Below are 13,555 nucleotides of genomic sequence, written 5' to 3'. Positions count from 1 at the left end.
CTTATGCAAATGTTCTAACGGAGATGCGTTGTTCTAGAAGCACAGGGATAATGGATAATGGAAGGAACGGTGGACATGTATGCATAGTGAGTAAGCCGACATCCGTTATCGACATGCGAGACCGAGGCATTTTTATTATTTAGTATATTAAGCGTACTTGCCAGTAACTGAACTAGGCGGCAGTCAAAGCCTCCGTAACTGCTCGTCCGTGCATCCTATAAAATACCGCTCCCGCCCATACACTTTTCTCCCATTCTTCCATCCTTTACTTCTCACTCTTCCATGCAAGATGCAGCAACGGGAAAAAGCAGCGCTGTATAAAGCAACAAGCAGACGCAATTTCAAGTGCTTGGCGTCGGCCTGCCCCACAGGCCACGTGCATACTTATTTATTTTGTCTTCGGCAAAGTGCGTGCTCAAAATATGCCCGGCGAGGACGACTTGCGGCGTTCCCAATGACGGTTACCGCCTTTACTTGCAACAATTTGATAGTACTCTTATCTCCTCTCTGGCTGTTCTCTTCAAATCACTCATATCCGCTCGTCCATCCAGCTGATCACCATGCCCCCCCATCCATCCAACAACGGAACACCGTCCAAACACTCGCACGTTAGAACGGAACTCATCAAGCGGCCCCGCGAAGCGTGCGTTGAATTTTCGACCTTTCGGCTGGGAAAATCGGGTTACTGACGTGCAGGCGCTATATCCTATAGATGCTTAAATTGCCGATCTCTCAAGGTTAGCGACCTTCTTATATCAACCGCCTATGATCATAGATGAAGTTTTGGCTGATATCATATATTAAGACTCGTTGTTTGCCCTACGGCGACCGACCTCTTACATCCAAAGATACTTGCGCCCGCTGCACAAAATATGGTCTTGATTGTGAATATATTAGAAAGCCTCGTGGAAAGTATGTTTTCCTTTCGCAAAATCCACAGGACCCCGTTCGTACTCACCTATGTCTCTTCAGGTCTAAAACGGACGACCCAAATAACTTGCAGCCAGAAGAATCTGGTGCTTCAAAATCCAGGAATGGCCCCGTAGAGGGATCGAGAAATCAAGGGAGAAATAACAGTAACTTTTCAGAAGCTCTTTCCAACCCACTTCCTTCCGTTTTAACTCCTCTAAAAGACGACAGGTTGAGGAATCAAGATTATATGCCTTTCCAGCCTAGTTACGATAACACTCCGGGCAATCACATGGCGCCTATGCCTGGGATGCAGAGGCCTGGTGAATATACCAAGTCGTTCATGCTCGCACCATGCGCTGATATTAGTTTGTCTTCTGTAGAACCATGGGGATCAACAACGCCAAACTCTGCTATCCCCCATGGAACCAGCTTCACGGACAGTTTTGCGCGGGCAATTCCACCAGCTTTGCAACCCCAGCCTTACCAGCGCCCTCCTTCTCATTCTCTCCCGTCGTATCCCACGCCTTCCACAGCATACACATCACATATGCCGCCTCCAGACCATCGCCATACTCCTCAACATTATTCCCAGCATTCCTCTACTCAACTGCCACCCCCACTCTTGATGCACTCCTCATCAATGCAGTCCGACAGAAATATCCTTCCCATGCCTGGAAACTTGTCAACTCCCGATGCCAATGATATTAGCTACAGACCTCATCGACAGGTGCCTTCACCAAATCAAATGGTGCGATTGCCTCCCATGGACGTTGGTCCTCCCCAGTCTCAACTACAACACCACTCTCTTCCCGCTATTAATTCGCGAAACAGCCAATGTTCGACACCCTCTTACGATTCATCTGATCGACGTCGTCAAGCTCAACCAAGCACTGTCTTAACAGACTATATCGAACCTCAACTCGATCATGAACAGACGCACTCCCCTTCTCCTCCCTCCCACGATCCTACTCGAACAGGAGCGAAAGGACCTCTTATCCAGCAGCCTATGCCCCGTAGCTCCATCCGTTCAGCACATGGGGTTGATGGTACAATACAAGATACCAAGGCTGGAGGAAGGTTATCATCTCTGTCTCCGTTGGAGCTGGGTCTAGTTGACGAGCAAGAAGCAAGATGGCTCTATTCTCGGTAAGTCTACTGTAGTCTATGTTTTTGACCCTTACATAACCGTTTTGCAGATTCAAACAACACCTTGGACCTATCATCTCTCTCCTAGACTTTGAATACCACACATACGAACGAGTCAAGTTATCCGATTCTCTGTTCACCGCAATGCTTTACGCATCTTCGCGATTCTTCCACCCCGAAATCTGTCGTCCACTATATAATCACGCAAATACCATTGTCAACCGTATGATAACGCATGGGACAGTCGATCTTCCTAGCGTCCAAGCGCTCATCATTCTGTCTTTCTGGAATGTACAGAATGATGAGTCGGCGTATATGAAGTCGGGGATCGCAGTGCGAGCGGCGTGCCAATTGAGACTTTGGAAGAGACATGACAGGCCCTTGCCGCAGGATGAGGAGGAGGTCAGAGCCATCTTGGACAGAGAAAGAACGTGGATTGGTGAGCGATTTATTTTCTGCATAGATCAAGTAACTGAAAGCATTTCCTTTTTTTTTTTCTCTTACAATCAGCTGTCATCAGTGAGTAGCTTTTGTTGCACATGTCCTTCACAAACGTTTACGCCCGCTTGCAGTCATGGACACCGGCTTCAGTGTAATATTTGAACAGCCTATAACATTACCTCAACCAGGTCGCGGATTTGATGACATTTATGAATGGGCGAATGAGCATGCTCACTTGAACATTCCTGGAGACTATTATCTAGCATGGAGTGCCGAGTAAGTCAAGCATTTAGGCGTTTTCATGCTGGCAACTGACATGCACTAATTCAGGGATTCTAAAAACAAATTACCTTATAGCAATACTGTTCAAAATCCAAATTACGATAACACTGTGGCTGCCACCGAGCGAAGACATATTGACAACCTCAACAAGGCGTTGCCGCGCCTTTCACTTCTCTACTCGCAAATGGCAACCATCGTTACCGACATCGTGCTATTACGGAATCAGAGCGAAGGCTTAAAATTTGGACATATCGATATGATAAAAAACCGGTTGATCTCCTTGTCCGAAAAAATTGCAGAGTCGTTGAACCGATTTGCGGCAGAGGGACACTTAATTTTCTGGTCAGATATGTTCAGTGCTGGAGTATCCATGCCTGGTGTCATATTTTACAAGGTTTGTACATCTGATTTGACTCGCCTGGCACTGTTTGCTGACTATTGTATTAGACCCGCAGCTTATTCTCTCCGACAGAGTTGGATCGCGTCTTGGCGATACTAAATAACTTATTGAATATGTGCTCGACAATGCTGGGCACTCATAATGACCACCCGCTCTATTTCACATATAGATTCTACCGTCGGCTGCTACCGGTCTTGGAGCGAGTAAGGCAGGGTGTAGATTCTCAGCAGCCGCCTGTTGTTGATGTCGAGTATCCTTACCCTGTTGTGAGTACATTAATCCTCTCTACAATGACATCTCTAATACTGTCGCTGTAGGCGCTTTTGAACGACATACATACCTTCCAAAATGGCAACCTTTCCAACGCCAATCAACAGTTGGCAGCTCCTGCCAATAACTCTGCAGAGGCTGATGAGCTTTGGAACTTTATCTTGGGGGCAGACTCTGGTATGGGTCAAATATTTACGGCGTAATGTACGATGATTGAATTGTAGTAGTGATTAGTTCATTGTATCTTCCGGTTTTTTTAATTGATCTCACGAAGAGTATATCACGAATCGCCAATTTTATAGAACGTGGACGAACTTGACGTTTTGAACGGACGCTAGTATTGCCTATAATAATTTCGAATGGTGTACTGTTATGCTATGTCTGCATTATTATATAGGACATGACAAATGGACATGTTTGGTTCCTTATCTTAGATGGGGTGATAAGATAAATTCAACATGAGTTGGGTGGCAAATGTGCGGTTCTTGGCGACGACGTTGTTTTGTTCTCGCAACATCCATCCCAAAGAAACGCTTACGAATTGTCAGGCAGCTTGGTCAGCGAGCAAGCAGGACGACATATAAAAAGGACAATTGCAAGAGGACATCCAGGCCAAACAAACATAACATATTACCACCAGAGTTCAGCATACCCTTCACCATTTGTCTTACATCTCATCTACGCTTACACATCTCAACATGACAACTCCTTCACCAGAGTCCAAGTCCGAGATGATGTTCCTTGGACAGGAATGTAATCATCCAGCTTGCTATCTACATGACTTTCTTCCTTTCAACGTGAGTATCTTTTGGACGAATGATGGAACAGCCAATGCTGACAAATCGATAGTGTCCGGCATGCCATCTGGCCTTTTGCCAGCCTCACTTTCTTCCATCCCAACATTCATGTAAAGCGCCTCTTCCAGCATCCATGGTAGACAGAATAGCGCCAACATGTCCTATGTGTAACGAAATTGTCCCGTACCCAAAAAGCATGGACCCGAATGAAGCTGTAGAACGGCACATCTTATCTGGTACTTGCGTAGGACTGCAAGGCGGCGAAGAGCGGAAGAAGGCAGAGGCCAAGAGAAGAAGAGATGCTGGAGAAGTCTGTTGGAAAAAATCTTGTGGAAAAGTGCTTGTTGTCAAGATGAAGTGTGAAGTGAGTCATAAGTCTTTGTTGTTACGCTGGTGCTATGTCGCTAACACATCCACGCAGTCTTGTCAACATGTTTATTGCCCAACACATCGACGTCCAACGACACACACATGCTCTAATCAAACTCCATCCCCTTCCTCCTCCTCCTCTCGGCTTGGAACTCCTCAAACACAGGCTACATCTCGACCAGCAGGCAAAGCTGCGTTATCCCGCCTCCTCCCCCCATCCATGCAGCCTCCTGCCAGCACAGGAGCGTCAAGACCGGTACCGCCTGTCAAAGCGAATTCATCAAACCCTAATTCGAGCGCATCTAAACCGCTTGCTGCGTCTTCTGAGGGAAACTTGGGGTCCAACCTGGATGCAAAAGCTGCTGCGGCCGCAGCTGCGCTCAAGAGGGCTGGGCAGGATGTTAAAGTTCCGTTTGTAAAGTCCAGCGCAGAAAAGTGGGTACTGTAATTAATCTGTCTAGTTTTTACGATTCATGACTAATACTCGCTGTCCAGACGAACGCAGGCAGAAACAAACTCCCAAATACAGGCTCTCAAAGCCCGGCATGAGAAGGGCCTCCTCACCAAAACCGAACAGGTGAGATAGCCGTCTTCAACATCATCATGCCATACAACGCCCCATCAGCTTATTCTTGAATTTTCTTGTCCGTGCTCTTCTATGTCCAGGTGAAATATGCGGAACTGGTCGGTCAGCAAGAGGCCACTCGGCGGACAGGAGGCAAAAGCAAAAATAAGGACAAGGACTGTGTCATTGCATAGAATAAATTGCGAAGAAGGACGGCATTGTCCTTATAGCATTATTGTATCAGTGTATTGTATGTACAAAGGTTATATATTTCCCCAACAAACGTTTTTAGACGTTCTTTTCCCCTTCTATCGGCCACTCAACTGGCTTCACACTTTGTTCCTTCTTTTTCTTGGATTTGAACTTTTCGGTAATCGCATTGGCACTTGTATCACTCATTTTCTCCTTTTTCAGAACCTTCCAACCCCCACTCCATCCTATCCACCCAGTTTCATGCGGTCCACGTAGGAGGAGTGCAAGCATGCCCACACCTAGGAAGGCAACAGCCGTTCCTGCAGTGGGATACCAGCCATGAGAATTGTAGATCTTGGTCATGATCGCCGTACCAGAAGTCTGGTTTATTGCAGTCAGATTTATGACCACCCCAATACCGCGATACAAGGAAAAGTAGACCTACCTGTCCAGCAAAAAGAGCCAACAGATTACATCCATTCAATCTCGCCCTCGCATTAGGATCAATCCCCGCCACTCTATATCCATTCCCAAGCTGATTCAATTGCTGTCCTACATCGTAAAATGCAATCGCAATGCACACTGCGCTGACGTTGACTTTAGCAGCTGTGAGACCGATAATCATGGAGATCAAGCAGACCCAGATCCCAACGAGTTGAGCCAGATAAGGATGGACCTGGTCGATGAGGTAGCCCCAAAGAGGGGAGAGCAGAGCAGCGATTAGGCCCAAGAGACCGAAAAGACCGATTTGGAGTGTGGAGTAGTGGTACGGTGAGTCAGAGAGGAGGAATGTAAGGGTTGTCCAGCTATGGTCACAAACAACATCAGCGAGTGCCCTCTCCAAACTGTCAAGAAAATAAGACGTACAAGCCTGCGAAAACCGCCGAAGTCGTGTAGGCTTGGAAGCAAGCTTGCGCGAGAGTCGGATATTTTGTGTACATTTTGGCCATCGACCAGAGCTAGATGCAATGTCAGACGAATTGCATATAATGATTCAAAGTAGCTTACCACCTGTGGATATGTGAGGCCAATCTTTTTATCCGGAGTATCAGGCAGACAGAGCCATAAGATTATAAGCATCGCTAGCAAGCAGGACCATTAGTTTGGTTAAAAATCATGCGAGAGTCCAAAACTTACATCCTTGTAAACCCACGGCCATCCAATAACTGTACCTCCAGCCAGCTAGACTTATGATACCAGCCAACGTTCGACCCACCACCAAGCCCACAATCAGGCCAGAAAGAGTCACACTCATCGCTGTTGCCCTTCTCTTGAGAGGGGCTAAATCGGCAGTCCAAGGGATGACGATCTGAGGAGTGATCGTGAAGAACCCTACCACAAAACTCAACCCTGAAAGCATGTTGACATTTTTTGAGAGAGCAAGTCCGATGGAGAGACAAGTTGTAAAGAACATTAGAATCAGGACAAGCTGGCGTCGCCGGACAAGGTCGCCTAGAGGGGAAATGAAGAGGATGCCACAGCCGTAGCCACCTTGGGCGAGAATGGGTATACGCGAGACGACGTCGTGAGATACGTCAAAAGAATCGGCAACGGCAACCAACATGGGTTGGATGTAGTACAAATTCATGACGGATACAGTCTGTTTCGGGAGTCAGATTTGACATGAAAGGATAAAGGTTAAGAGATAAAACACATACAGCTGCAAAAGCAAAGAGCAAATTGAGTTTCCAAGTGAATACAAACTCTTCGCTCACTTTTTTACTAGGATCATGCCGTCGACCAGGAGGAATAGGTAGAAACCCAAAGTCAAACTTGCGGATATGTTGGTGATCAAATTCACACCGGAGAGATCCCCTGGGCAGGAAGGCTGTCAGCCGACTGTGCTTCGGTTCTCCTAGACCTGCGGTGGTTGAAGGATATTCCGACAGGATAGATGGGGTCACGTCCGTCGAGAGCTCTTTTCTGGGTGTAGACGGAAGGGTCTCGGTGGTGTTTGCTGACATGTTGAAGTCTTTGATTACCGACAGCTTCTACTGATGGAGTGACCAAAGCTCTCTCTGACTTGCTCCGACGAAACAGTCGCCCCGATGTGAGATGACGAGGAAACTTGGCACTGCTGTCTATATGGGCCAGTAGACTGTCTATATGGGGATTGGGGTTGCCGGAACTATGGCGAAGTGTCTGTAATTTGCCTTTTGCAGTTCCTATACCATTCTGGATAGAAGATGAATGAACAACAGATGCTTTGTAATAGCCAATTTATTATTGAGCACGGAATTTCCAATGTGGATCCGATAAAAAAAAATCGCTGTTCCAGGTTGTGAGGATATGCGATATAATCTTATCTCCGTTTTGCCGGGGTATCCACCACGGTTTGGCCGGCAACTTTTCCCGCGTTTCGGGCAGTTTTTTCAAACGCGGAAGATGAAACTCGCCGAGACTTGTCGCGGCGGAATCAATTTTGTATGACGAGTTTCTGAAAAAGCAGCCAGCGCAAAAAAGGCTGTCGGCGAAGTCCTAATAAGTGTCTTCTTCTGGCCACGCAGGATTGAGGAATGGGTCTTGTCTATTCCTCTGCCTTGTACGTCTTTACTCTCGGTCCCTTGCTCAATTCTGTATCAGAGATACACACCGCCACGATCGGTTGCCATGTTCAGATGGAGGTATTGTATAGGAAAGCGGATGATGGACTATGGGGCTGAAGGAGGCCTTTGCGGAGAGACGATACAGGTAGACGCCGTCTTTGGCCTTTGGTGAGGGATGTCTACATGGAACTGATATGTTTCAAAACAACCATGCACTAACTCCTAGGTTTCAAAACCAATGTAAATGTATCCGGAATTTCATACTGCGACGCCCACTTCTTCACCACACATCTTGCTTCTTGACTACTGCTGCCCCATAGTAGTGCCACTTCTCCACACTTCCCAAGTCACACGCACGGACCACCGCGACCATCACTCTGGCAAAGGCCGCCCCACATCAGACGTGTCTAAATCTAAATCTAAATCTAAATCTGTAAATCGCTACGACAGTTCTCGAAATCACTTTTCAAACACTCACGCAGCTGGTCCCACAATCGCAGAATCATCCACAAAAGCCGGATCGCACTCCGCCAAAAGATCGGGCAGGAGTCTCCCAGCTGTCTTTGTGGAGAACAAACATGGCAAAACGAGTCATACTAAATACCTTATGACCCGGAAGATGAGAGTTATAGAGAAAGCAGGAAATTGGGTGCAAGATGTCGAGCAAAAGAAGAGCAAAGATAGAATGGTGAGGCCGTGTGAAGATGAACATCTGAGTGCAAACGCACCACGTGCCCGACCTTCTTGTAAGACATTGACACTGTACAAGCTACTACAGCTAACCGAACACTTATAGGGATTATCTCAACAGAAGTCATGGATTCTCTTGTTGAAGAATTAAACCCAAAACAAAAGCAAGTGCTTTCGTTACCTACAACATCAAGTATCATTTCTGCCAACGAACGACGGAGATATGTAATAGAATCGGACGATGAAGATGATCGGGAAAAAACGAGTGGAAGTGAAGGAGAAGCAAGATCAAATCCGGCTGGACACTCTAGGTACTCTAGCATGAGTTTCATGGCATCTCCCCAGAAAAAGGAAAAACGGCAATCTAAAGGCCATTCTGCACCGTCGAGCCCTATGGCTACTTTCCCCCCTCCTTTCCCATTCCCCTCCGAAAAACTTCACCAGCTGTCAATGGTCGCACGGGTCGAAACATCCGTAATACCACCTCAGCCATTCCTTCAACAGAGTAAACCGAAGATATCCATACTTTCAATTGCCGACATCATCAATAGACACAAAGGAGCTGTAGACGATGCTGAAAATGCTGTCAAGGAAAGAGCAAGACAGGAGATGGGTATACCCCCTACAGAGGTTGTCAAAGCTAGTCCGTCAAGGCCTAAAGCTATCTATGTTTCCCCGATCCAGACACCCAACAGGATGGTATTGGGTCGTGAATCGACGGAAAGTGGTACCTCTGCACTAATGGAATTAGACAAGAAACTTACATTGCTAGGTTTGCCCCCACTGTCCCCAGCCATTCCTACGCCACGTCCCAATTCCTTCCCACGAAGTAAGCTTTCTATGGATCGACAAAAAGAACCCTCCCCTTCTTACTCTTCTCCAGCTACGCAAAACGTGGCCCAACCTATGACCATTGCTAGACCCAGCTCTGGCAGTCTAAGCCTCAGCGATGATAACTTCCTTGAACGCGCCCGCGTGGATCAAGCCCTTCTCGATCAACTTCTTGACCGTGACTCTATGACATCCCTACAATCTCAAGTATCCGATACTAAACACCCTAAATACCGTCCTTCCTCTCGTGCATCTATCCCTTCCAATACGCCTAAACTCTCCAAGCGTTTGAGCTTCCCTATCACACCCAGTTCTTCTAATGCTCACATTAATGAAGATGAAAAACATGAACATGCAAAATATCTTCGTGCACCTCACCTCAATCGAACCGTCATCATCCCGCGAAACCCACCCGAAAGTCCACTACGTGTATCTTATGCTGAAGTCGGGCACCCTAAAGGTCACCCCGTCCTTTTTTTTCTCGGACTTGGGTGCGTGCGTTATCTCATCGCTCTATTTGATGACATTGCTCGAGCATTCAACCTTCGTCTTATCTGCATCGACCGCTGGGGCCTAGGCAAGACAGATCAGGTGCCACAAGATCAGAGAGATGTAAAGGAGTGGGCAAAAATAGTGAGAAAGGTTCTGGATGGGATGGGGGTGGATAAAGTGCAGGTGGTCGCTCATAGTGCAGGGGCACCATATGCCCTGGCTAGTGTGATGGAGATGAATGAAAGAGTGAGAGGAAAGGTTCATCTGCTGGCACCATGGGTGAACGCTGATATCGATAGGGGTGAGTAATAATCTCAGTATTTGAGGTCAAACGTGTTGAGGCTGATGGATCATCACAGGATACAGATGGCTCAGATGGGTTCCTGGAGGTGTGATCAAATCAGCTACTGCTGCCGAATGGAAACTGCAATCGTACCTTCTTGGGAAACCTCCACCACTCACATACAAACCTATGGAACATGATGCACATGCCCCAATATATCATACCCGTACTCCATCTCGAAATTCCAAGCGAGCATACACACCTGTGCATGAGAGTGATGAAGGGTCAATATCCAAAGGAAAGGTTGGTAGAGTGACATCAATCAAGGGAGCGAGCTTGGTCAGAAAAGTGTCCAAGGTTTTTGGGCCTCGGTCGATGGATATCCTCCCGGGTCAAGATGTCTCCATTAGACACCGCCGTTCAAAGGATACCCGTCCCCTCAAAAACCTGAGCACCCACTCTGAAAATATCGTCACTACATCCCCCATTGGTACCAAGCCCGCTCGTGCTTCTCCATTACCCGGCTCGTCGCAGCCTTCCCCATTACCAGACGAAGCCAACGATTTTGATTTTGGTTTCGACGACAAGGTCGGCTTTGGTCTAGGTGAAGGTTTTGATGCCATGTCGATGTGTATGCCACCCCCACCTTCAATCAAATTCAGATCCTCTTACTCTTCGTTTCGCCCCACTGCTTCACTTTCCCCGACACCTTCCGAGCCAGATCAACCCAAAGCTCCAACGGGATCGTCTTTTATGCTCGTCCTCATGCAGGCGTCGCATGCAGAATGCGAGCCTGGAACGACATCAGACTTGCTCTCTATCATTCTCAACAAGAACAATGTCAGCACTCAAAACATTGTAGATTACACCCAAATAACTCATCCTCTCAAGGTTTGGTGGGGTAAAGAAGATGACAGGATATCGGAGAGGAGTATGAGATGGTTGGAAAGGTGCATGAACGATGTTGAGCTGAAAACTGTGGAAAACGAGGGACATGGGTTGCTGAGTAGTGTCAGAGTGATGTGGGAGGTATTTGAAAGCCTTGGGGGAGAGGCTAGAAAGTGGGGGAGAGTTTCGGGCCAAGAAGCTTTCGGAATTGATAACGTTTCATAAACAACAGTCAAGCCGGCGGACAATCCAGCTTTTGACATGGAATCATAATTCCCCCCGTCATAGTACTCTGGCTGGTCTTTTGCCATGAGAGAATCGACTCAGCGTTCGATATCGACAGAGTCATCCACAAACCACCCACACGCACTCGTCTGATGACAGGGCATGATACAAGTTGGATACGCCTGTTCGTACCGACTCAGAGGTATTGGTCGACGCGGATAGTAAAAAAACGAGGTGCTTGTCCAATATTGCTTTCTTCGAGGTCGTCATCCATCCTCGACTAACAATGAAATAGGAACAGGGTCATGGTTGAGAAGTCGCTGCCCATTCCCGTACCTTGCTGTAGACATGGTTCAGTTCTGAACTACGCGCAAGGCGAGCCAAGGGGCTGGCGGCTAAATACGTAGCGTAGTCCTGCCAAGTGGATCTTGTATCTCCATTCGCTTGGCTGGGAATTCTTCATCGGATTCGGTCAAGAATCCGAAGGAAAGCGGAATGAACCTTTGAATCACCCCGAAATCACGTTTTCAAAATAGAGAAAACGCCTTAAAATAGCCGGAAAAAGGCACTCTTGAATGCATTTATGGCCTTCCTGGTGTTCTCAGCCGCTCGCTGCTGTTCATTCGTTCTTCTGGTTGCTCTTCCCCCCTTTTCAAATAGCCCTCATTTATGTGCAGTTGTCTGCTGCATGGTCTCCATGCCGCAGCATGTAGCTCCTCAAGATGCTCGTTTACCCCCGACAGGGAAGAGGATGGGGGGCACAAAGGGGCACCCCCTAAGTGCGGTAGTTGCAATCATCTAGACGAGGGTGCTCAAAAAATAGACCCTAGAAAGGGCCAGAATCGGCAAATGGCCAACTAATTGCCGCGCCAATAAATATGTGTAACTTGTACAGTTATCTATCTTTTTATGCTTAATCTTATCACGAATCGCGGAGAAAATGTTTGTGGTCACGCCGTTGCGTTGCAATCTGCCTTCCGCACCATCATGCAAAGCACGGTACTTTTTTTTTTCTGGCTTCGATTGCAATCCTCTGGACAAGGCAGAAGGGAATATCATTTCATGGTTCCATTTACTACTATTAACTATCGAGACAGGTATTTGATGGGCATGATGGTCAAACTAATTTGATTGTTAAAAAGGGAGGCGCTGTCGACAACCATTGTCGAGTCTAACGCATGTTGCAGTCAAAATAATGCTGTAAAATGCGCATGTACTGGTACAGTGATCGATTCATTATTAAGGTTCATCTCTTTCAAATCTCAGGAAGGACACATGCACACCTACCATATATCATACTTGGCAATCCCTGCAATTCGGTAATCGACAAATGAGCCGTAAGTCATTCAGGGAGGAGGTAGTAATCGAACATACAACATTAGGGCGGAAAAAGTCCTGTCTTTACGTTAATATATTCCTCGTGCCGCCGGGATGGAACAGGGGCCGCTGCATTATTCTGCACTAAATAGACCCAGAATTTCGATCTTTGTGCGGCCTTTGGACGTTGTCTGGCTGTAACACCGGCCTCAATATTTGGACTGCAAGAGGTCCATGAAGGACATGATGAAAAACTGGAGGTATCGATCACTATTTTTTGGCATCTAATCCGTAATCGGTTTTGTGTGTGCGCATTGGTCGGGAGAGGGAAGGGCAAAGAGGTGCATAATAGACAACAGACGACGGATGGCCTTGGCGCAGACTCGCACAGACGAACAGAGACGGATGTATTCGGAATCTTATTTCTAGGCATGTCTCGCTCTCCGCCGTGGTCGTCTGTGGTTCTTCGTAGTCCTTGTTTGCTCGCTGTTCGTCTCAACTTCTTGCCCTTTCCACTAGTTCGCTTGCTAGACTGATAATCGGAAAGCGGATGGAACTGGCAAGTAAATGGTAACCCATGGCCAAAAGTGACGGATATATTGGCAAAAAAATGAAACGACGAGCAATGCTACGTAATCTGTTGATGAATGAATGAATAATAATAAAAGCATTCGGTGGAAATCAAGTGCGTGAGTGGAGCTGTCATGTGTGCTTTGCCCTTTGTGATCATTCCACATTCTTCGCATTCAAGCAATGGAAGCGTGCTGGCTCTTGCGGTAAGATATGCAAGGATTCCTTCACCATGCTGCATTCTGGGGGGTATGGGGCTTACCTCCTTCGATCAGCCTCATCCATTTCTCCCCATCTTTCGTTCTTTTTCCTCCTTGCGTGTTCCCGATTTCTCGAATT

General features: G+C 47.2%; 4 protein-coding genes and 1 pseudogene across 5 annotated transcripts; 3 read left to right on the top strand and 2 right to left on the bottom strand.

The window, feature by feature from the left end:
• The first annotated feature begins 61 nt into the window (after window positions 1-61).
• CNB04030 (prib protein, putative) lies at window positions 62-3,861 on the top strand. Of its 2 annotated transcripts, XM_024658754.1 has the most exons (13): window positions 62-86; window positions 184-643; window positions 713-737; window positions 806-912; window positions 973-1,076; window positions 1,134-1,232; window positions 1,293-2,058; window positions 2,109-2,497; window positions 2,569-2,577; window positions 2,631-2,775; window positions 2,830-3,175; window positions 3,229-3,447; window positions 3,499-3,861. In XM_024658754.1, exons 2-13 carry the CDS (start codon window positions 561-563, stop codon window positions 3,652-3,654), a joined length of 2,448 nt encoding a protein of 815 aa, XP_024514233.1. In that variant the 5' UTR covers window positions 62-86; window positions 184-560; the 3' UTR covers window positions 3,655-3,861. The 2 variants fall into 2 exon arrangements, with proteins under 2 accessions (XP_024514233.1, XP_024512293.1); XM_024656590.1 differs by having other exon boundaries at window positions 973-1,232.
• A 118-nt stretch (window positions 3,862-3,979) lies between these two features.
• Window positions 3,980-6,351, top strand: CNB04025 (hypothetical protein). The gene is made up of 5 exons (XM_024658743.1): window positions 3,980-4,248; window positions 4,301-4,612; window positions 4,670-5,052; window positions 5,113-5,194; window positions 5,284-6,351. The coding sequence occupies exons 1-5, from the start codon at window positions 4,150-4,152 to the stop codon at window positions 5,374-5,376; spliced, it is 969 nt and encodes a 322-aa protein (XP_024514232.1). The 5' UTR covers window positions 3,980-4,149; the 3' UTR covers window positions 5,377-6,351.
• Window positions 5,358-7,588, bottom strand: CNB04020 (membrane protein, putative). The gene is made up of 6 exons (XM_569225.2): window positions 7,033-7,588; window positions 6,512-6,974; window positions 6,383-6,456; window positions 6,242-6,333; window positions 5,820-6,180; window positions 5,358-5,755 (listed from the first exon to the last, which is right to left on the bottom strand). Exons 1-6 carry the CDS (start codon window positions 7,336-7,338, stop codon window positions 5,471-5,473), a joined length of 1,581 nt encoding a protein of 526 aa, XP_569225.1. The 5' UTR covers window positions 7,339-7,588; the 3' UTR covers window positions 5,358-5,470.
• Window positions 7,589-7,867: 279 nt separating this feature from the next.
• Window positions 7,868-11,895, top strand: CNB04010 (hypothetical protein). Its single transcript, XM_024656589.1, has 3 exons — window positions 7,868-8,666; window positions 8,717-10,234; window positions 10,293-11,895. The coding sequence occupies exons 2-3, from the start codon at window positions 9,628-9,630 to the stop codon at window positions 11,327-11,329; spliced, it is 1,644 nt and encodes a 547-aa protein (XP_024512321.1). The 5' UTR covers window positions 7,868-8,666; window positions 8,717-9,627; the 3' UTR covers window positions 11,330-11,895.
• CNB04000 lies at window positions 8,947-11,812 on the bottom strand (annotated as a pseudogene).
• Window positions 11,896-13,555: the final 1,660 nt, after the last annotated feature.

The sequence above is a fragment of the Cryptococcus neoformans genome (genome assembly GCF_000091045.1).
Source record: "Cryptococcus neoformans var. neoformans JEC21 chromosome 2 sequence".
Taxonomy (NCBI): domain Eukaryota; kingdom Fungi; phylum Basidiomycota; class Tremellomycetes; order Tremellales; family Cryptococcaceae; genus Cryptococcus; species Cryptococcus deneoformans.
This window is presented reverse-complemented; position numbering and strand designations above follow the sequence as displayed.